A 22,361-nucleotide genomic window follows, 5' to 3' on the forward strand; every position below is an offset into this window, starting at 1 on the left:
TTGATAGGTAAACAAATCACTGAAAAATTATTGGGGTATTTTAGTGAGCTTCTTGATGTCAATCCAAGAAGTGGCCGCGTGTGAGGTTTCAATTTCCCGCTAGATATTTTCTTCCGAAATTTGTGTCCTGTTTCACAGGGTACTTCATGTATGTCCATTTACTGACATCATAAAGCCTTACAAGACATAATACACTTTTTGAAGACTTCTCATATATAGTTTGTTTTTCCCAACTATGTCTGGAACCTTTCACTTTTATCCTTGGACCTTAAAATCTCTCTTTGGGAAAGGTGGAGACATTGATATAAGAAATCTCCAACACATCCTTGTCATACGATGCATCTTGACTGTTTCTGATCACGTGCACACCACATATGGTAATTTGATTATCATTATGCAAATTTTCTGCAAGTTATCAGGTGTCCTGCCCTTAAAAACTGAACAAACAACAACAACTGGAGCAGACAAACAATCAAACACTTCACACAAAACTGTAGCTTGCTTTACCTTGTTGGCCCTGGCTCCTACATTCTCATTTTCTATTTTCAGCTGTTGCACTTCTTTGTGAAGATCCTCGTTTTCTTTAATACAGCTTTTACACTTCGTCTGAAGCTTTTCCATTTCTTTATTGGCTTCTGAAAGCTGATTTGGGACATGGAAGTAAAATGTGACATGGTCAAGGTTTGAGACAGAACCTTGGTGATTCAACATTTTCATAACACAAGGACTGGACTTCTCATGCATATAAAGCAGTGACACATCAAATTGGTCTGACCTGTACATGAGTTGCTACCAACGTGCAAAACTGCTATCCGATGCAAGGAAATCAGTCACTTGTCATAAGGGCAGGGGTGTGTTAGTGCGCATACACAGAACAAATACAGTGGGTTTAAATTCAGTGAAATAACTGTGTGTGTGAGACAGACACATTGTATTTACAATATAAATGATTAGATTGGGCATCAGGACACATTTCAAAGTCACCAACTCATGTAGCTGTTTTTAGTAACAATTATAGCTGAAAGCTATAGGATGTCTTCTCAGCAAAAACCGTCTCACACAGAATTGTAGTGCCGAATTAAAACCCACTATAACCATGTGAGCTGCCTCCATTTCTTATACTGTGGACTGATTTCTTTGTTGGCAATAACTACAGTTGTCGAGTTCCTCACAACAACTGTGGCTAATAACTAGACCTTCCCCAAACAGAAGTTTTTTTTGACCTATAGAGTTATCAAGATTGCATGAACAAAGATTAAAACACACAAGCATACATACATACAAACAAACATACCCCCAAACAAACAATACAAAATAACAAACAAGCAAACAAATAATAAATAAATAAATGAATGAATGGCTGGTAGAGGGGGAGAGACAATGCAATTTGGATTCATTTACCTCTTTCCTGGCTTTGTCCGTCTCTCTCCTTGCTTCTTTCAAATCTTTTTTCCATGAATTCTCTTTGTCTTCTAATTTGATTCTCTCCGCTTCCAGGTCTTTAAACTGTGACTGTAATCTGTTGAAGTCCTGGGTCAGCCTGGAATTGTCCTTTTTGGACCTGGAAGGCAAGGAGATGGGAATCAGAAAAGAAAAGAACGGTTGTGAGGACTTTATTTGTCTGATCATCATGAATATGCTTAAAAAAAGTGATTTTAATCTTTATCAAATGATGACAAAACTGTCAGAATGAGTCTACAACCCCCCTCTAAAAGACATGATTGACGTTGTTATATAAAATCCAATTGTATTGACATCTGTTGGAACTACCATTATGAATGCTTTACATTCATGCTCTGCACCAAATCAGATGCGTAAATGAAAACGACACTGAAACACTGGCATTTGATAGAGGGTTCAACACTGTCTTCACCCATAAGATGAAACATAAATTTGGATAAGATGCACCAGGTACATGAGAATACCAGGGAAACACTTTGACTTAACACACATGTACCAAGTCTGGCTGTTGTCAGCAATCATGCAAATGTTTTAAAGTCATAGTGTAGCTGTTTGACCATATGCTCCACAGTCCTTCAAACATCTGTCAAGATAACATCATACACAATAGTTCAGGTTGAGCTGCTCCAAGCAAGGTAATTAACTCTTTTCAAGTTGGTTTTTTTTTCAATCACATGTCACTGTCACTAACAAAATGAACAGTAGTTGCTTTATGTTTATTTTGCCCCGAAAAACATTTGTCCTTGCAATTCAGTGTTTCGTTTCTTTTAACTTCTGTTTTGTGATATGAATGAAAGTTGTAGGGCTTGTTCTCAAAAGCATACCCACCGAAACAAACAGAGGCAGGTAAACGCTCAGAGAGTTTGGAACTTGAAGGTGTGAAATGTGGCATGATATTTGGGATAATACATACTTTCTGAGGTCATTTTCGATGACTTGAATCTTTTTCCGGAGGCTGGTGCATTCCTCTCTAAGGCCGTTCAAGTCAGCTGTAATCGACACAAGAGGCATATTACGAATCAATATCACAAGAAATATGGACAGAGGATTGACTGCAAATATTGATGCATTTAGTGGATGTGTGAATAAGATGCAGTCAGGTGGTGATGTGAAAAGGTTAGCAAACAGTCTAATTCAGCTATTATGAGTTAGAGTGATGCTATGTGTGAAAAAAGAGACTGAACAAACGAGACCTGAAAATTTGAAGAGAAATTAACGAAGAAATGTGAGAGACTACAGCACATTTCAGAGTTCTCCTGACACTATGAGTTACTCCATATGCCTTTGAAGTGACACTGCCATGATTCTGCGGTGTGTTTTCCCAAGCTACACAGAATAAGCAGTGTTCAGAGGAACTTTTTGAAGTGCACATTGTGTAAAGAGAACTCGGATGTTACCGTTGGTCCCATATAAGACTTTAAAGAATTATATTGGCACTTGTGTGATTGACTTTTTGGCAATTCTCCTAAATGAGTTTAAGCTTTAACACTGCATCAAGCTAGAAAAATCTGAACAATTCTGATAATTGTTATGTTCTCCACTCTGTCAGATTTTGGGTCCAACTGATGCAATGACGAGGACAGTATAAAATTTCCTAATTTGAGATTTCACTTTTTTTTGCTTCCCCTGACTTCTAAAATGTTTTATACAAGGTCTCAAACGTCTTTGCAGAGTTTAGATTAAACTTTGTTTGTCACCTCATGTCCCATAGTTTGGTGACATGGCGGATTGATTCAAACATGGTAGATTTCAGTTTAGAAAAAAATAAAGGTTGGGTTTGGCAGTCAGAAGAAGAAAAAAAAAGATCACTCTGATCTAAAACTGCAGTGTTGCTGGTTGTTATAAGAAGTGCATATGAGTTTCATGCTTCGCCTTCAGTGCACACACAAGCACACACACACACAATACTGAAAGGCTACATGTGTGTTATGCCATGTACGCATTACTCTGAGAATAGTCACACAGAGCTGATTCCACACAAATCTGCACTCTGAGGACAAGCCGAAAAAGTGAAGGTACAAAGAATATCTTTGAGTAGATAAAATAAAACCACTGCAAGTTTAACATTTGAATTTATAATTTAAATTTTCATAACATCATTAACAAGATAAGGCTACGGTGGAAAAGCTATACTGAATGCTGTCAAGGCAAAGTAAGAAAATGAACAAGGATAGAAGCAGGCATTGAGATTGCAGGCTATCTTTAAAAGAAAATGAAATCGATGGACTACATTAAGAAAAAAAACAAAATGGGGAAAATAATTCAAAAATGAAAACAACTGAAACCAAAGGAAGTGATGAATAACCTGGCATGTCAAAATCTGAGGGAGACTGCTGATTGATGTCGTCATAGTCTTCATTATTGCCATTCTCTGTATCATCAGCATTGTCTGGAGAGAGGGAAGGTAAAAAAATGGGGCTCTGGGTGACAACGTGGATTGTACAGACACAAATAGACAAGATAACGGCAGCGCTAGCACAGAGTGTGACACTGGTTCTGACTTTTGAAAATATGTAAGTTGACAAGGATACATATTGTTTTTCTCGAACTCTTTTGGATTTCAAGCCATCATGGCTCAACTTTTGATTAGTGTTGATAGGAATGTTAGACAACAGAGGTAAAGAGAGGTGGCACTCTGAGATCTGTTAGTCCAACAGTTAAAGTTAGAAGTGAATGGATGAATTTGAAGTTCTCTTGAAAAATCTGGCGTGTGGTAAAGATATGAAAAAAGTCACTCTAAGTGTATTTGAACAATATTTGAAGTAGAAGTCCTTGCTAAATTCCTCACTCATAAATTTCTTCATTATCAGTGACTCATTACTGTACTGATGACAGCAAATTATGCATCATACTGCCACCAATCTCTTGTGAATACTCCCTCTGACTGTCTGGCTCTTCCATTGCTAGCGGTAACAAATTGAAATGGCAAAACCTGACATCTTTCATCTTGGGGGGCGATTATAAATGAAGTTGTCAACTTTTGACAGAACATGTGTCACAGAAAATTGATTGAAACAAGAGAACAAAACACATACTGGGGATGCATTAGGATGACACAGTAACACACAGTTTTGACAATGCCAAAAAATGCTCAAACTTTATAGGAAGGTGTATAATCTACGATTAAATGTATTGACTAAAGTAAATGCAGCATCCAATGTATTGCACTCATAACTTTCTTCTCACACAAGCCAGAGCTGGCTATCAACCAGTACCACGATTAGCCTCCTTTATTGCAGATGGCAATCAACTATACAGCCTACTGTCCTTCCGATACACCATAAACTACTATTCCTTTCATAGTAGTTAGCTACCGATTAGCTAACTATAAGGTTGATGATGATATCTTTGATATCAGCTGGCTACCAGCCGACCAGCATCTCATTACCTTACCATTAGCTAAAAATCCACTGAAAACCAGCAAATGATTCTAACGAATCTCATTATAAAGCTAACCAACCATCAGCTGGCCTATCCTTCCCTTCGCTGCAACTAACCACCTACTAGATCTTCATTATTTTTCATATCAGCTAGCTATAAACACACTAGCCCATCATTCACTTCATAAAAGCATGTGAGTTTGTCTATCTGTCTTTAGGGAGCGTTCAGTTTTACGGCTGGGGGGGGGGGGGGCCGGCAAAATCTTGTCGCCGGTGTTCAAAAAAATATAGACCCCCCCTGCATTTTTCGTGAAAAAAAGATGACCCCCCCCTTTGTCAGACTAAAAAAATTGATGACCCCCCCCCCCCCCCCCCCCCCCACGCTTAAAAATAACTAAAACCCATATGTCAAATTTACCCGCAGGTTTGGATTTGAACTCCGGTACGCGGCGCACTTTATTCGTGTAGCAGAGATGCCAGTGCACAAACTTCTCAGCCACATCCATTGAAACGTCTGTTAATTAGAACGACTGTAAGGCAATTTTAACTTCATTTCCATAGACAACTCATGTCCATGGACATTGTATAAAGTGAACTTTATTGGAGTGGTTCGCCAAAGGCAGCCCTCCGGTTAAGAGGGTCATGGGCCATTACGTAAAGTCAACTTTATTCTAGTGGGCCACCAAAGGTGGCCTGCGGTAAAGAGGGTCGATCATGGCTATTGCATAAAGTAGACTTTACTGGACAGGGCCGCTGAAGGCGCACGGCCATTAAGATTGCAGTGGGGTATTACATAAAGTCAATTTATTGGAGTGGGCCGCCGCAGGCGGCCCGCCGGTAAGAGAGTTGATCATGGCCATTGCATGAAGTAAACCTTATTGGAGTGGGCCGCCAAAGGCGTCTGCCCGTTAAGAGGGTCATGGGTAATACATAATGTATATTTATTGTAGTGGGCCGCCGAAGGCGGCCCGCCGGTAAAGAGGGTCGATCATGGCAATGGCATAAAGTGAACTTTATTGTTGGTATTATGTTTTTGAAAATGTGGTGACCCCCCCCTTTCCTACCAGTGAAAAAGCGATGACCCCCCTTTGCGGATTCCAAAATTTTGATGACCCCCCCTGGATTTTGCCGGCCCCCCCCCGGCCGTAAAAACTGAACGGTACCTTAAACAAACACAAGCTATCCATTATCATTGTCGTGGTGGTTGTTGCTAGCCCATAACTCTCTTCATGACTGTTGACATGACCAGCATTGCAGTCACAGTAGCTAGACTATGATTACTGTCACAGTAGCACTGCAACTCACCAGACAGCAACACATTTCCCCACACACTAAAAAGGAAAGCTAGACTTGTTTCTCTGACTACAACTAGCTATCCACCAGCTTGCTAGGCTATCATTTCCCTCTATGGTAGCCATCAACCAACCTTTATTCCTTGTAGTTTCTTCTTCATACTTTTTGGTCTGTCTTTGTAGTTCCTTCGCAGCTTTGCTAGCTTGGTTGGCTTCTTGCGTCTGCTTGTGTCTTTCTTTTTTCTCTTTGTCCAATGAAGACTGCAGCTCTTTGAACTGACCTGAGAGTACACAGTGAAGTGAAAGGTTCATTGGAAAGAGCAGTTGAGGGTGTTTGAACACTGGGTGGCAGCAGAACTTGTGAAATTCAGATAGTCATAAAAACAAAAGTTTGGATTTTGAATCTTGCAGATAAGGAAGTTTTCACACAGAAGCACCTGATGACAAATTACGATTTCTCTGCATGCAGATACAGACACCAATACTGTGAATATGCCTAACTTTTGATTCTCTGATGTATATGTGACAACCAGTGATTCCTACTCTCTCTAAAAGGACCACATTGTACCATTAGAAATAACTGAAACAGACAATTTGCTTTCATGTGCAATTGTTCAGCAAGTTTCTGCTGAGTGTGTAGATGTGACAACTGCTTGTGAGATACTCACTTCTGAGCTGCTCAGTCTCATTGTGACTTTGTTTGGCAGACTGTTGTGCATCAAGTAATTGTTCTGAAAGGAAGCACAGACCAATCATATATCAGTTATCAAGACAGCACTCAATATCAAGCTACTGCTGGGCTAATGTTGAGACAAAACAAAATCAGTGATTTGGATACATGATTTTGACATACTGACTGTAAGAGGTTGTTTAGTGTTATTCAAATCAAGGAAAACAAACTTCTAAGAAAATGGCACAACAAACAAACATGTAAATAACTGAAGCTTCAAACTCTCCAGTAAGTGTCATCATTACATTAAATAGTTTTCAAATTTGCAAATGCTGTGAAGTACATTCACCTTCAGAGACTCACAAAGTTAAGTTTCCACATACAGCTCTCTGTGTGTGTATGTTTATAAACATGATTTCACACTAGCATGAAGTTCAAGAACTTCCTGGAACAGTTACAGGGTTCAAGATCGAGGCACACTAGAAAGAAAATACGCCCCTATCACAATTAAGTTGCGGACAACTGGAAATAATAGTCTTCAAGACTCTTTGTGGTAGGAGTTTAATTTCAATAGGGGTAAAACTCTGTGCTGAAGTAATATAAGGTTATTCCCAAAATACTGGGATTTATGTCCGAGTACATCGTGCAACGGAGGTATTGTCGGAGACGCGTAGCGTCGAGGACAATACCGAAGCGTACGATGTACAAGGACATAAATCCTGGTATTTTGGGAATAACCTTATTATTATACACCTTTTAGTCCAACTTTACGAGAAAAAAGTTGAAATTAAGGTGTCTTTTGGATGCTTGTCGCGCACTTTACTGAGCGATTGCGAGCAGACTGGGAACATGTTGAGTGCGTCCGCTAAGCGCGCAGAACAAAATTTCAACCCACGCTGACCAAGCAGTGCACACGGTAGAAATTGTACATCAGTAGTATAATTTCACTCAAATTCATAGGTTTTGGACTGACCATGATTTGATTTGGGAAGTACTGAATGCTAAGAAGTATATATTTTTGTAAAAAATGTGAAATTTTCTCTTTTTTTTCTCCGTGTTGATGTAAAGGTGTTTTGTGGTCAAAGGTCAAATAGCATCCAATAACACCTAAAGTTATTCAACTCCGCGTCAAAGTTATTGGACTCTGCGTCTCCTGATACCGAAACTTACTGTACAATGAAACTCCATAGTTACAGACGCAAGTGTATAATAATGTTCGTAATCAGACTGTAGATATTTCAAATCAAGAAAAAAGAAATCCTTTAAAATTATGTTGTCATTCTCTCAATACATTGCCCATCTCACCCTGTCATGGGTTTGGAAAGTTAAACTTTATGAGTGTAGACAGCTGATGGACACCTACTTTTAATTTCATCCACTGTTACTTCTCTCTGTTTCTGGAATTCCTTTTCCTTGGCCAATACACCTTGATGGAGATTGAAGTAATGAGAAAGAAAATTGACATTCAGGACACACATGAGCAAAATAACTTCTAAGAAAATAGCACAACTTTGCAAATGCTGTGAAGTACACATCAGAAGGAACATCAAGGTAAGTGGAATATGGTATTATAAAGATCACAAACATAGCCTTTCACTGAGGTTTACATCAGAAAGTATATATTATGACATGATCATTTTAACTGTGCGTCCTACTTGAGCTGCTTTGTGGCGTGTCTGTGAACTGTAACAATGGTCAAATGAAATTCGTCTCTCAAATGAAAACTTTTACTGAGGAATATGGAATCACAGGAAAATATCAAACCTCTACAAAACAAAACAAAACAAAAACAAAAAATACAACTCCAGACTCACTTCGAAGATTTTCAGCTTCTTTATAATTGACTTTGGCAGTCTCTTGTTCTTCAAGGAGTTGATCTGTTTGTGATGATGAAGAGATCAATGATGCATCAGAAGTTGAAAGAATTTTATGCTGTTGCCAGTGAGTTCACAAACTTTCAAGATTTCTCAACCTTTACTGTTTACAGTCCATAAAGAAAGTACGGTCACTTCTTAAACTTCTTGAAATTTTCTTATGTCAGTCCTTCACCAGTACATGTAGCTCAAAAATTATCTTTCCTCAAAGAGAACACCATTGAATCAGTAGTACGTTATATTGGCTTTCCTTGTCGGCAACACTGGCCGTTATTTTACAATTTTGACTGTGTTGGCCACCAGGATACTATGTAAAAGTTATTTTCTTGGTGAGAATGTGATAAAGGTACTTATTATTTGTACAACCTCTTGTTTCATCAAACATCATCATGTTGCTTTGTAGCTGCATTCTGAATCATATCTGAGTAGTGTACCATACTTTGTTACTCTATCATTTGTCTAGTAATTCTTTATCAATACCAAGGATCAATATATCTACATATGAAGAGTGACTAATAACTAAACTCATTATTCAATCAATAATCAATAATTATTTATCACTAAATTGGTCAAAGACGTTTTTGAATGATAGTAAATCTTACCTCTAAGAGCAAGAATCTGTTCTCGGACTTCTTTAGCTGAGGCTTCCGCTCTGTTCAATTGTTCTGAACACAAAGAATAGAAAACAAATATGAAAGATTTTTTCATCTAACTTTGCTGATTTGTTTTCAAACCTGGAATATGAAACTGTTGGTATGAAATTCAAATGTTTTTTATCACCATGATCTGGGAAAGACAGTAGATCATGATTAACTGCAGAAAACAGTAGTCTTGCCAACTTATCAAATTATTATTAAATTATTATTTTAAGTGTTTAGGAATTGCAAAAAAGGAAGCTTGTGAATGGAAATTTGACACAATTGCAAAACGTCTTGCAGGAGCTTGAAAAATTTAAATAAATTTGTATTTTCTGACGGAGATAAGTGTTATCTAATGCTGGTCAAATGATATAAGACTGCATGAAGATGATTTATTTTTCTCTTTTAACCCTTTGAGCGCCAAAGTCAATTTTTGTTGCCTTTATAAAATGTACCCCAGTCAAATATTTTCAGATTTTGCCAAAATTTTGATGAAAAACTGTAGCAAATGAAATGTGATATCTGTTTGGTCCAAAATTATCAAAAAAATTACAGAAAAATTCATAAAAATTGTTAAATGTTACACTAAAATTTTGGCGGGAAAAATTACAGCATTCAAAGGGTTAATGTTTGTAAATTTACAGATAAATTCTAGTCTGGACCAAAATTCAGATGCCAGCATTGACATTAGATACTGCACACAGAAGGCTGCTCTGAGAAGTTGAACACTAGGCAATTCAACATTGTTTGGGAATAAGAACACGGAGCTGCATTTCACAAACATGATAAACGTGTACTGGAAAACACATCAAAAGTCACTGCTTTATGGACCTTCAATTATGAAGAGTTGATAAGAATCCGTATTGATGTCGCTGAGATACATTAGACTTTCCATATCTTCAATCAACTTATGCTATGTATCATTCTTTAGTCGAATGAAAAATGAGCATTTACAGGGCATATTGAGCCGTGCTTTAGAATACACACAAAACATCAGACATTGTTTATCAGGATTAATTGGATCTCAGTAATGAGATTTTCTAAAACCAATTTGCTCCGGTCAAATTAATGAATATGAAGTGTTTGTCATCTAGTAATTATTTGGCAAAATGCCAAACATATCTAGGAGTAAAGATTACGTACTGGTGAAATTTCTGGTGAATTTCTAAAGAATTGTATTGGTTGCCAGTTTTGAATTTAAAAAATCTCAAAGGAAAACGTATAGCCTGTAGAAGACAACACAAATAACCCCTACAATGGACTGTCATTATTGGCATGTAAAATAATATTGGAAATGTCTCAATATGCTAGTACCCTTATTAATTTCATAAATATGGTGTTCAATTTCTGAGGCTGGAATTTTTCTATTTACATATGCAATCTTCAAAGAGACAACAACTGTAACTTTTAATGATATTTTCATTATTTTTTTCAGAAAATATGGACATTTTAACATTCTTCTCCACAGAGTATCTTGATGTGTACATTATTGTGTGTACATTATTGACTTTGCAAACATAGCAAATTATGTGCAATGTTATTACAGTGGAATGAATTGAGTCTGGACTGGAACTCAGTGATCACCAAATAAAATAAGATGTCACATACGTACAGAATGTCTTGAGGAGTTGCAAATCGGAAATTTCAACATGATGGGAGTAGGATGTGGAACAGCATTTTACAGACTGAAAAAATTACTCAGAAATACATTGAAATTTACAACTAATCATGACTTTCACAAAATATAAAAATCGATGTCAGAACCTTGAAGTCAGAGTCAGTTGTCATTCAAGCTGCTGCTTCAGGAGCAACACTGAAGTTCACTCAACTGATCTGTTTCATGAATACTGCACAAAACCAACAGCATATGGTCGGAACCCCTCACATTCATAAATCAATATTAGGTGAACTGGAAGAGGGAGGTTATCTTTATCGCTACTTTAACCCCTAACCCCAAAATACAGTAATCAAACAATTAGGCTCAAGCATACAACCGTGTTCAGGGGTGTGTTGTTGGTAACTGAATGGGATTGGGTGACTTGCCTTGTAAATCTACAGCATGGGCCGTTGAGTGCTTGGCTTCCTGTTTGGCTTCCATAAGTTGGTCTTTCAGCTGCATATTCTCATGTAGTGCTTTCTCAGTCGCCTCCTGGGATTCAGATAACTCATCTGTGGTGACAAAGGAAAAGAAAGGAGAGGTCATTAATTTCATGACATCTGGTCTTGTCCATATGGACGTCATATTTAGCATTCTTTGTACCTGAATGAATCTCATTTTCAGATTTTGCTAATATTTCAAAAAATCCCAAAACTTTACCGGAGTGACAGCGTGTAAATATATATCATCAAAGGGGTCAGAATAACATGGGAGCTTGGTAAAGTGACACGACAGAAATTCAGATCTATACCATGTTGTAAATAGAAGCTCCTTTTTAAACTCCAGCTTATCAGTGTTAGTGCATATACCTTTATCACTAACACCGATAATTGCCTGATGCAAAATACATCCTGAGAAAATATATGTAGTGAAGTATGTGGCTATCTATTTCAGCAGATCCGATGCAGCTTTGAGTTCCGCCGGACAATTTGATATACTTTCAGCTACCTAACAAGACACCCAATCATGAGTTGACAGGTGTACACAGGGGCAGTGACCTCTCATTTGTGGCCGAGTATTAAAGCTCATTGGCTATCAGAGGTCAAATGAAAGAGTCTGGTTAACAATTTTGGCGACCAAGTCTGCGAGTAAATATCATGACATTCACATTCACTTCTTTAATTTGAGGTCAGACATTATCTATTGTGCTCAGTAATTTCAGCATACAACTGTTTAAGGTCCGAGACTAAAAGCAGCATTGTTTTTTGAACATTCCAAGAGGCTTTGGGCTGTCAAAACAGACTTAGGCTACCTCTGAAACTCAACAAGTTTAAAATTCCACAAACAAATTAAAACCACACTGAGGAATTACTGCAGTGTTTGCAGTTGCACTCAGTCAACATGCCAGTTGTTTGTTGCAGAGAATGCAAGTGTTGAGAGTTTTGTTGGACGGTTTACTTTGTTGAACCATAGACACAGAACCATTCCCTCTCCACTGTCTATGGTTGAACAAAGGGTCCCCACACACATGGTTCAAGGTAGTGATTATTTCTTTGGATCACGGTCATGTGCTAGTTCTTTTTCTCACACAATGGAAGGTTGAAAAGTATACAAGCTTGCAGCAAGAACGATTCAAATTGATGGAGAAAGATAAAACTCTAGGTAGTGATGTTTATGCCTAGACTCAAGAGCAGCCTACGGTTTGTGATATGACTGGGTGAGAATATTTAGAAACTAATATGACCACAATATCAAAAGAAAAGTTATCTTGAGTAGCATTTTTCTGAACATCTGTCTTCTACCCTTGACATCCCCCCAAAATTAGTAAGTTTCACTGTGATATTTGAGGAGAGAGGATTAATTCCACATTCAAAATCTCTGCTCTGACCATACAGAGAAACCCAGTCCAGAGCCTACCTTGTTGACAAACAGCCTACAAAATACAGCCCCAGTTGGCTGACAAATCAGTAGTGCTAAAAAATAATTCAAGACACAAAATCACCTTGATGGTAAAATGACCAATATCACTGAATATTCATGTAATTTTGAAAAAAAAAATGTTGCTCATAGACCTGACAATTTAGAGACCAACTGTTGCTGAGCTCATTTAGAATTTCATAAAATGCTATGTTGAACAGCATGAGTGTCATGTCGAAGCATTGGTGGTGACCATGAATTGTGAAAACTATGGCATACCATGCTAAACCAAATAAGATACAGAAATGACTAACCTCGGCCATGCATCAAACAGTAACACTTAACTAACAAAACACAATTCTGAATCAACAAAACAAGACATTGGGCCAACCAATCATTTTGCCAACAAACGGAGACACTATATAAGCCACTCTGCTGAACAAACCAGGACATTATGCTATGCAAATCACATTATCACTGAGCAATCACACTGACCAATTAGGCCGACTGGACTGGCTTAGTAACCAATTACACTGACTGCCCAATCAGCCACAAAGCTAAAACTTCAATTTTGACAGTAATTACAGCAATCCTGGTAAACCTATCCACAAATACAAACAGATTCTTTATGGATAAATTAAGATTTTCCCCATAATTGCTTTCATGAGTTGAAATGATATCACTACACTATTTAGATACAGCTGTCCCTTCTTGTTTGGAAATTATCAATTTTTTATGATGCTGTTGTAACAAGTACAGAAGTACAGAAATAAATAATACAGCTATTACTGAGGGAAGTTCTCAAAAATATACCCAGCAAATAACACAAATGTTTCCTTTTCAATATCATGATGCAAGGAATGACTGATGGATGTTTACAGGAATGAAGTTGCACACACTCTGGGCACATCATCACATCTGAACCTGTCAAAAATGACATAATTGACAACATAGGACATGGATTAAAACCCAATAACAAAGCATTTCCCAAATGTGTTGATGCAATGGAGACGAAATCATCATCAGGTTGATGAAGATGGGTGGCAAGCTATGCAAATTACAGGTGTGCTAGTATCATTTGTATGATGACAATTGCAACATGAATCCAGCAACAGAAAACAGTTCAAGCGAAACCTATCAATACCACAATATCATTGTACATGGAAGATGATCAAAATGCCAAGGGATGGATTTGTGACTGGAATGCCTGGGGCAAGCACAGATAATTTGCCATCGCTGTGTGTTACCAAGGAGATCACATTAAAATACGGTTTGGAATCATACAAAGGTGAACAAAATACGATACCAACAGCATAAACTGCTGAACTGCCCCATTGTGAAGGACGAGATAATTTCTCCGACGCGAAGACTGGCTTATTTATCCTCCAGAGACATTTGACGGAGCTGACTGTACTCTGGGCTCTGCCCATACGTCAGTCAGGTAGAAAAACAACAATCCACTCACAAGATAGAGCTATGTGGGTCTATTTATAGAAATTAATAAACTGATGTTATTGGGGCAAGGGGGAGCTATCATGGGGGAAGTGGAAAAAAAAGGGAAGATGATTGAAGCCAGGGTAATTTAGACTGTCATTTGGTGAAACATTTCAAAGGTACAGAACACTGACGCGATGTCTCATCAATGATGAGATGAAATAGGTGATGATGACGACTAGGGTTGTCATCTGTGAACTTGATATTGTCAGTTTCACATGACAATCTGTCTTGCCATTTACATGCAGCAAAGGAATGCAAAGTCTGCATACCTGTATTATCAACAATTCAAAAGACCAATTAAAATGAAGAAGTATCACATAGAAACCTACACAGTTCTGAATTACGATCAGTTTTGTTGATTTTAGGTTCTCTGTTGACTTTGTACCTTGCTGTGGTAACCGTTGGAGAAATAAATCAACACAAAACCTGCTTAATTCCTCTTTGACAGACTCCGTTCATCGTAAAGACTAGTCTGCAGAAACTCTTTGAGGTAGCTCTCACTTTGATTGCACTGAACCTTTCTGCTCTTTTAATTCTGATGAGTAATTGGGTAACTGATATTTTCTAAGGATAAACTCATCAAAACAGTGCTAACAACAAACATTATTTCAGCTAACAAATTACTGGAGTGTTTATTCATAAGTGCTGTCGTTTATGTATTGTAGTCTTCAGCAGATATGATTTTGTCACTCTACCTTATTCACTCTACCTTATTCCATGAAATTAAACTTTGCAAGAAAGGGTTACTGATTCATCTTTTACATTTCATAGTAATGATTTCATTGTGAAAGATTGTGTGCATGACACTGTATGAATCTTGAAATTAGTATTTTTGTGAGTATTAACCTCATTTACACATGGTGACAAAGTGACACTGCTAGCACAAAGCTTTGTTGAAGTTGTCTGCTGTGAAACATTCCATATCAATGTTGTATGAGAGAATCATGTCTGAAACACAGCAAAAAAAGATTCAATCCAGGATGGTGAAGCATGCCCTTTATGTTTTCTGCATGGTACCACATCTTACAACATGGTACATTCTAATAATAACCAAATTGATCATAATACATTTTCTCATCTATAAAATCCACAAAACACAAAAATATGTACAATACAACAGTGATGAATATTGCCAAATGGACACAAATCAGTTTCACCTGATACAGAATTTGTTGACTACTTACTGTTTTAAAAGAGATCGGTGATAAAACCAATGTTTTGGATAAAACCTATGCAGCAATGCATGGGCAACCAAGCAGTGACTGCAAAGTCTAATGACAGAGTTGGTTACAAGGAACAACCAGACCAAAATGCCAAAAGCATGAATTTTTAACTGCTTTGCATATTTGAAAGAACATGTCCTTGAATCCACTTGTTCACTTCTGACTCCTGAACAATAGATTTGCTGGGTTTCTGATGTCTATTGTTCAGGGCGTTTTTGTAACTTCATACAAACTCCACCTCTAACTATTGTCCACTTAACGCTCATGATCATTTCTCACACTGCTTCAAGAAACCACAAAAATTACATGTCTTGATCCTAATGCATGTTACACACTTTGAAGTGATGTGTTTTAAACTGTTTACCATTGTTGTGATGGTTGTTGGTGATATTCATTAAGAAAGACATGCCTTGAATCTTCAAATACAACTTAGCCAATGAATACAAACGAAATGCAATGTACAACTAGTGCAAGATCATTTACTTCATACAGCAAGTTAATAACAGTAAGAGTCTGACACAGGATTCCACATGATTTGTAATGTTGGCATGGCCATGTGCGTATCTATATAGTTAGCATCTCAATTAGATTTGTGATCGATATTTACCATTTAATAAACTTACTCTCTTAGCAACAGATTGGATCAATACAACTCATAAGGAATCTAATGAAGACATATAAAAACATAGCAAATCTCAATCTAACATAATACATTATCCTATAAACTAGTATACAGCCAGAAAGAAGCCATATTCCGATTACCTGCCAGTTGTTCAACCCTGATTTAGTTTGTTAAGCTCATTGTCTGCAGTATTAATTCAGGGATGTCACTGGCACTCTGAATAGGCCATTCAATATGGTTCAAAGTTGAATTTGTTTTGTTGCTTCTGTGTTGTCTAAAATCTGCTACAATATTGACATAACCTTGTTCACATTATGTTAAAACCACTATTGGTGATCCCAAAAACATTCAATAAAACCCCTGAGAAAATTCAATTTACATGGCCAAATTATGTGGGTTGACTGATATATGCAATGGAATGGAAAGAAAAGACGAGCATGAATTATCTTCTCTGGCTGAGACAAGAAATTACCAGACAAGTTACATTCATACATGATAACTTGTGATGGAAACACAACTTGTCCAAGATAAAGCTGGTGTCACTTACTGAAATGGACGCCAGGTATATACACACACTAACGACAATCAGAATTTCACACCTGTGTATTCAACTGTCCAAAAACTCTATCCAGAAGCCGGAATACCTGAATTACACAACGGTTCCAGACTGCATATGCATTAGCAGTACCTGTGTACAGTCCATGCTTACTGTGTGAACACCTTGTAAACAAATGATGCCCGGTAGACTTCCCACAGCAGTTATGTAAGACATTGAAAATGGCACAGATTAGGGAAAACAAGAGCTGGCAATCAACCCATCTAACAATGAAATCTCTTACTGTTATATGTCACTGGTGATAAATCATTGCTGAAAAAAAGGGGACGTTAATTGTCTGTAAACACGTTTTAAACAACAATAGACGTTTTGAAATAGACTCCATCTTCACTACTCAAACCCATAAGATTCTTGCAGGAGCCCATCACTCTTGTTTCAAATTTTGCTGGGATAATAAATCAGTAGGACACTTCTTGTTGTATTTTGTACAGAACAAATATTGCCCATTATTATGGAAACAATTGTTTTTTTGTGAATTTAGAACCATTGATTAAATTCTCATTACATTCTCATTACTAAAACCTGAAATCTGTAGCTAATGAAAAATGATGTCCATTTGGTCCAAATTGTCAAAGACCTTACAAAAAATTGATAAAAATTGGTAAAATTTTGCACTAAATTTTGGCGGGAAAATTAACAGCACTCACGGTTAACACTAGCAATAAAGTAATCGCCAACACATTTTAAGCTTCCAAACAAACTTTTCATCATTCAGGTATATTTTTCTTGATAAAGACTATAACATTCATCTCTATAAAAATCTTAGAACCAGAATACTGACAAAAGAAGTGCGCCCTCAAACAGATGTTATCTACTTGCACCATGAATCAAATGGATAAGCTTGTTCAGTTGCCATTTCTAAAACAAGGCTACCAGATCATTACACATTGCTTATACTATCACTAAAGCTCAGAGGGAATATGCAGTTTCCTTTAGATTTTTGATGCTGTCATTTCAATGCATCATTTTAACACCTGACATAGTTTCAAAGCCTTCCCTGTGTTGGTCTCTACACTTCCTTTTTTCTCATGTTTCCAGAAACATCATTTGCATCCCTTACCATACTGGTAATACGTTGGTTGATTTTTTTTATTTCAGACTTTGGACAACATGCAAATTGAAAGCATGTTGAAATATGAAGCAATTAAAATGATGAAATGATGGTAAACAAGAAGTAAATGGTATTGATATTGCAAGTTTCTACATCGACTGAAACGCTGGTAAATACATTTTTGTAGAAGTTGTTACTGAAAATTGTGCATACTACACCGCATACAAAGTTTGTGCAGTGAGACAATTCTCTCAGGGTATGGAGAGGAAAAATAACCACTATATCTGTCATCCTACTTTCTTCCTGTGGTGAATCTTCTGTTATTGTAGGGTCAAAGGTGACATTCTATTCCATCTTTGGTACATATCTTACTCTGGGTACAATTACTGATCACTGGTACAGGCATGGTGTCGTTTTTCAAGTTTGACGATGTTATGGATTTTGAGTTGAAAATAAAAACCCAACCAAACAAACCAGCATTTCCTGAGAAGAGCTTCTGCTATCCTACATGTAAACATATCAGACGTGTGTTCAAACTTTGGGGTTTCTCTCTTTGATGACATTCACTTGATGATCAAAGAATATGAAGCACAGAAATACATGCAATGCTATGGCCTTTCTCATTACAAGTCATCCATGGACCACTTACAAAGACATCATTAATGCAATGGTATCTTCTCAGTTGTCTGAACCTGTGCCATATTTACTTACATGAAATATAGCACCAGAATTACCATGAATCATTTTTATTCTCTCTAATCAAATTTATACCACAGGAATGTTTTCAATGATTTTTTTTTTTTCACACTCAGAAGTTTCTCTTTGATAAAATCACACATGCTGCATATCCCAGCTCATACAGTACAGCAATTTAAATTTAAGAAAACCAAATCATATTACCCTTAGACAGTCAAGGTTCTCAGTTTTTATAAATTGATTTTTTTAAAGCAATTTAATTAAAACCAGAAGGATGAAAAATTATGAAAAGGAAAAGTTCTTGACAGTCCTTTAGAGAAAATTTAAAGCATCATCACAGTCTCATCATAACATCCAATCAGAGATTGAAAATCGGATAAAAGTATAGCCAGCCAGCTATCTGAATGTTTTTATAATAATTTGAATATATGCCGGACAGGAGTATAAATCACAAATTCTTAAAAGTAAATCATACTTAATCTGGGAAATGGATAATTGCATCTGACTGAAGAGTCACATAATGCCAGACTTATGCATAGCACAACCTATTTGTGTACAAAACACTTTCCTCAGACATCATACTGTATGGATAATGTCTGTTCTGAAACACTGAATACAAATCGTTTCACCAACATTCCAAACAACAATATATGACATCTGCAAATCTTAAACACAGCATCAATCAATACAAATACATGGTGATAACCACCATTGCAAAGATATGCAAATCAAAGCAAACAAATATGAGCTCTATGTTCATATGGAAATATGTACAATATTTTCTTAAATATTTTGGAGGGCAGTCTCAGGAATGACAGTTATTCTGATAGTGATAAGGTCATGCAAGCAAACACTCATCAGTGATTCTTGTATTGACATATTCATGTACAGATCATTTTGCATGGGACACTAACAAAGACATAAACATACAGTCCTGGGTATACACATCTGTCAACATGATATCTGTACTTACTTTTAAGCTTGCTGACTTCAATGCCACTCATCCTGAGTTTTTCCTTGCTCTCCGACAACAAACCTGCAAGAGTGCAAAATCCGATGTCAGTTTCCCGCTGCAATGCCTCCTCGGGTTCCAAGAGCGGATGGAGGCAAAATCCTCACAGCCCGATGTGGGCCAACCAAAGTGAAACGTATTGGATGGTACCACACACTGTGCATTCCAGTCTAAACTTACAGACTGTATACTACTTTGGAAAATACCTCATACAGAATGCCGTATGTAACCATAAACCTTCTCACATTCACAGATAGTGTGACCACATATTTACCCTGAACACTGACACTTCTTGTTATTTATAGCTTCAATTACAGCCCAAAAGCTGAGGTTATTTTCTTTCCCTTGAAATTTCATTCTAATTTTACTCCATATAAAATATGTTTCTGTTTGTTACCGAGACAAAAATTGCTTTCTTTGGACCCTATTTTTATCAATCACGTATCACATGAGAAGTCAGTTACCAAAGTCAGTGATATCAGGTCAGCATCTTGCAAAATGCTGAAATATTAGTCAAGTATCTATCCTTGAAATATATGTCTAGTATCTATCCCTGAAATATATGTCTAGTATTTGTCCCATGTTTGAACCAAATATACCTACTTTTAACTTAGAAATTAGGACTTATGAGGTTATTTCATTTGGCTGAAAGAGGTCAACAGAGAAAGCTGCAGTTTTGCTAACACAAAAATTGTATTTACACAAGATAATGACACATTTTATAGCATCTAACAGAATTATATACCAATAAGCTGATCATTTCTCTGACAAATTGTAGATGTCAGTGTGAAGTATTGCATATTAACTCTTGTCCTATGCCTCATTAACATAATTTGAATTATTATTTGACTCAAGGAATGTATTAAACTTAGTTTCTCCTGACCTGAAAATACATAACACAAAATACATAACACCACAAAACAGTGACTTTTGATAAATAAACTGTGAACTACACATACAGTGACTTTGTCATCCATTGGTCAGAAATTATTTTGCATGAACGCTGTGCTATCAAATTCAGATGGTACAAAAATTGATTTCTTTAATATATCAGGATTCTGGATGTAAAAAGCATTTCACTGTTGCCGGCTTTGGTCCGTAATTCATGAGATATGCTGAAAATTGAGAATGTGGAATTATGGGAAAGAATCAATGGAGGACCTAACCATGACAGGTAAAAGCATTGAATAAGTCTGTATGTGTGTGAATGTCTATGCACACCGGACATAATTATGCCTATATACAAATAATCCATATACATACAAATATGGCACAAGATTTTGTGTAAATGAGAACACATTATACAACCTATTTATCTTAAAATCTTGGAATAATGAAATGCTCACCATTTTAGATATACTTAATAGTTTCACAAGCTTCAAAAAACCTTTGCTTTATTATAGTGAATGAGTAAGCATTAAACTTTTGACAAATTAGTAAAAGAATTGAAGATCCACATTTCATTTTAATTTGGGAAAGTGTCAATGCAGTTCGCTAATTTGCCACAGGTTCTACTTTGTCAACCTGAAATAAATGGACATCACTACATTTTCCATATAAAATACCTGGTAAAATGGAAAAATTTTGGTGAAATTTGGATACAATGCTGACCCGCAAGTTTTGCGTTTACCTATGATATTGACTACATTGAGTCAGGAATGCACACAAAAACAAAATACATGTACGAAGAATTATTCACAGTTCATAGCCTTTTCACAAATGTAAAACTCACAAACCTATTCTTGCAAATGAAATATTAAAAATCTAGTAATCACTTAAAATGAATGAAAACTATGTAAACAATACCATAGCGTGATCATATGGCTTTCTTCAAGATGTGGCAGGTTTACTGTAATCTGCTGGAGCAGAACTACACTGTTATGTACCATAAAATGATGAAATGCTGGCCTTTCAGAGCATGGCAATTTACAGCAATGACAGATGGCACAATGCAGCCTTTAGCCTTGTCTGGAAGGTCACATATTTCCAACACAATCCTGCCATTGTTCATCAACAGCACTGAATTATTTGCCTAACTTGAGTCAGCTTACTTTGTTTTGTGAGTTTGCCACAAGAGGGCGCCAACCACTGAGCCATACCAAGCTCTACATCTCTACAACATTTAATTCCCTTATTGCTGTACTCTCTACAAGGGGGAAGTTCATCATTGCAATCAATAATAAATTAAATGACAATTACTGCCCAAATAGTAACATGAAATTGAAGATATAAATAGACATAATAGATTAAATATGATAAATGGGAACATGCTGGGCATTTACAGTGGCTATTTTTCATGAAAAACATACTCTAATACTCTAACATTGGATATTATTGACAATCTCTGTTTTCACAGAGAAAGTATACATGTCTGTCCGTATGTTTGAATGGTTTCATTGAAATAAATGAAAACTATGTATCTTTGAGGTGTTTCTGTTCCCTACTTGTAAATAGATATTGTTGACTGGGTATATGTTCACTACAATCAAGCTGTACATGGTAATTTGAATTTTTAGCAGGTGTACTGAATACCTACCTTGTAACCTGTGAATTTCCTGAGAAGAGTTTTGTGTACCTTCTGGAGCACTGTCCACTTCATTATCTGTTGAAGAATAAAATACACATTGCAGGAATGTATATTGTTTCCACACTGATTGATGATCCAACTTTTCATAAGTCAACGCTCAACTATCTAGCGTACTCAGTAAATGTATTTCACAACTGCAAAACAATTGTGGTTCCCTGAAATGGCAGCAGGTGAAAGAGAAATACGTGCAAACATGAAAGCTAAAGAAGATACAAAATCCAAAAGGAA

General features: G+C 36.7%; 1 protein-coding gene across 2 annotated transcripts in view; it reads right to left on the reverse strand.

Moving 5' to 3' along the window:
* LOC139135303 (sarcolemmal membrane-associated protein-like) overlaps positions 1-22,361 on the reverse strand; it is an 88,687-nt gene that overhangs the window by 3,473 nt on the left and 62,853 nt on the right. The window contains exons 15-26 of one of the 2 annotated variants that reach the window (XM_070702643.1): positions 22,083-22,148; positions 19,508-19,570; positions 11,359-11,484; positions 9,280-9,342; positions 8,618-8,680; positions 8,167-8,229; positions 6,802-6,864; positions 6,268-6,414; positions 3,767-3,850; positions 2,375-2,450; positions 1,402-1,561; positions 508-642 (exon numbers count right to left, since the gene is read on the reverse strand). In XM_070702643.1, coding sequence (XP_070558744.1) covers positions 508-642; positions 1,402-1,561; positions 2,375-2,450; positions 3,767-3,850; positions 6,268-6,414; positions 6,802-6,864; positions 8,167-8,229; positions 8,618-8,680; positions 9,280-9,342; positions 11,359-11,484; positions 19,508-19,570; positions 22,083-22,148 — 1,109 coding nt within the window. The remainder of the gene's footprint in view (positions 1-507; positions 643-1,401; positions 1,562-2,374; positions 2,451-3,766; positions 3,851-6,267; positions 6,415-6,801; positions 6,865-8,166; positions 8,230-8,617; positions 8,681-9,279; positions 9,343-11,358; positions 11,485-19,507; positions 19,571-22,082; positions 22,149-22,361) is intronic. The other variant, XM_070702644.1, reaches the window with a different exon arrangement.

This window comes from Ptychodera flava, chromosome 6 (assembly GCF_041260155.1).
Source record: "Ptychodera flava strain L36383 chromosome 6, AS_Pfla_20210202, whole genome shotgun sequence".
Lineage (NCBI taxonomy): Eukaryota > Metazoa > Hemichordata > Enteropneusta > Ptychoderidae > Ptychodera > Ptychodera flava.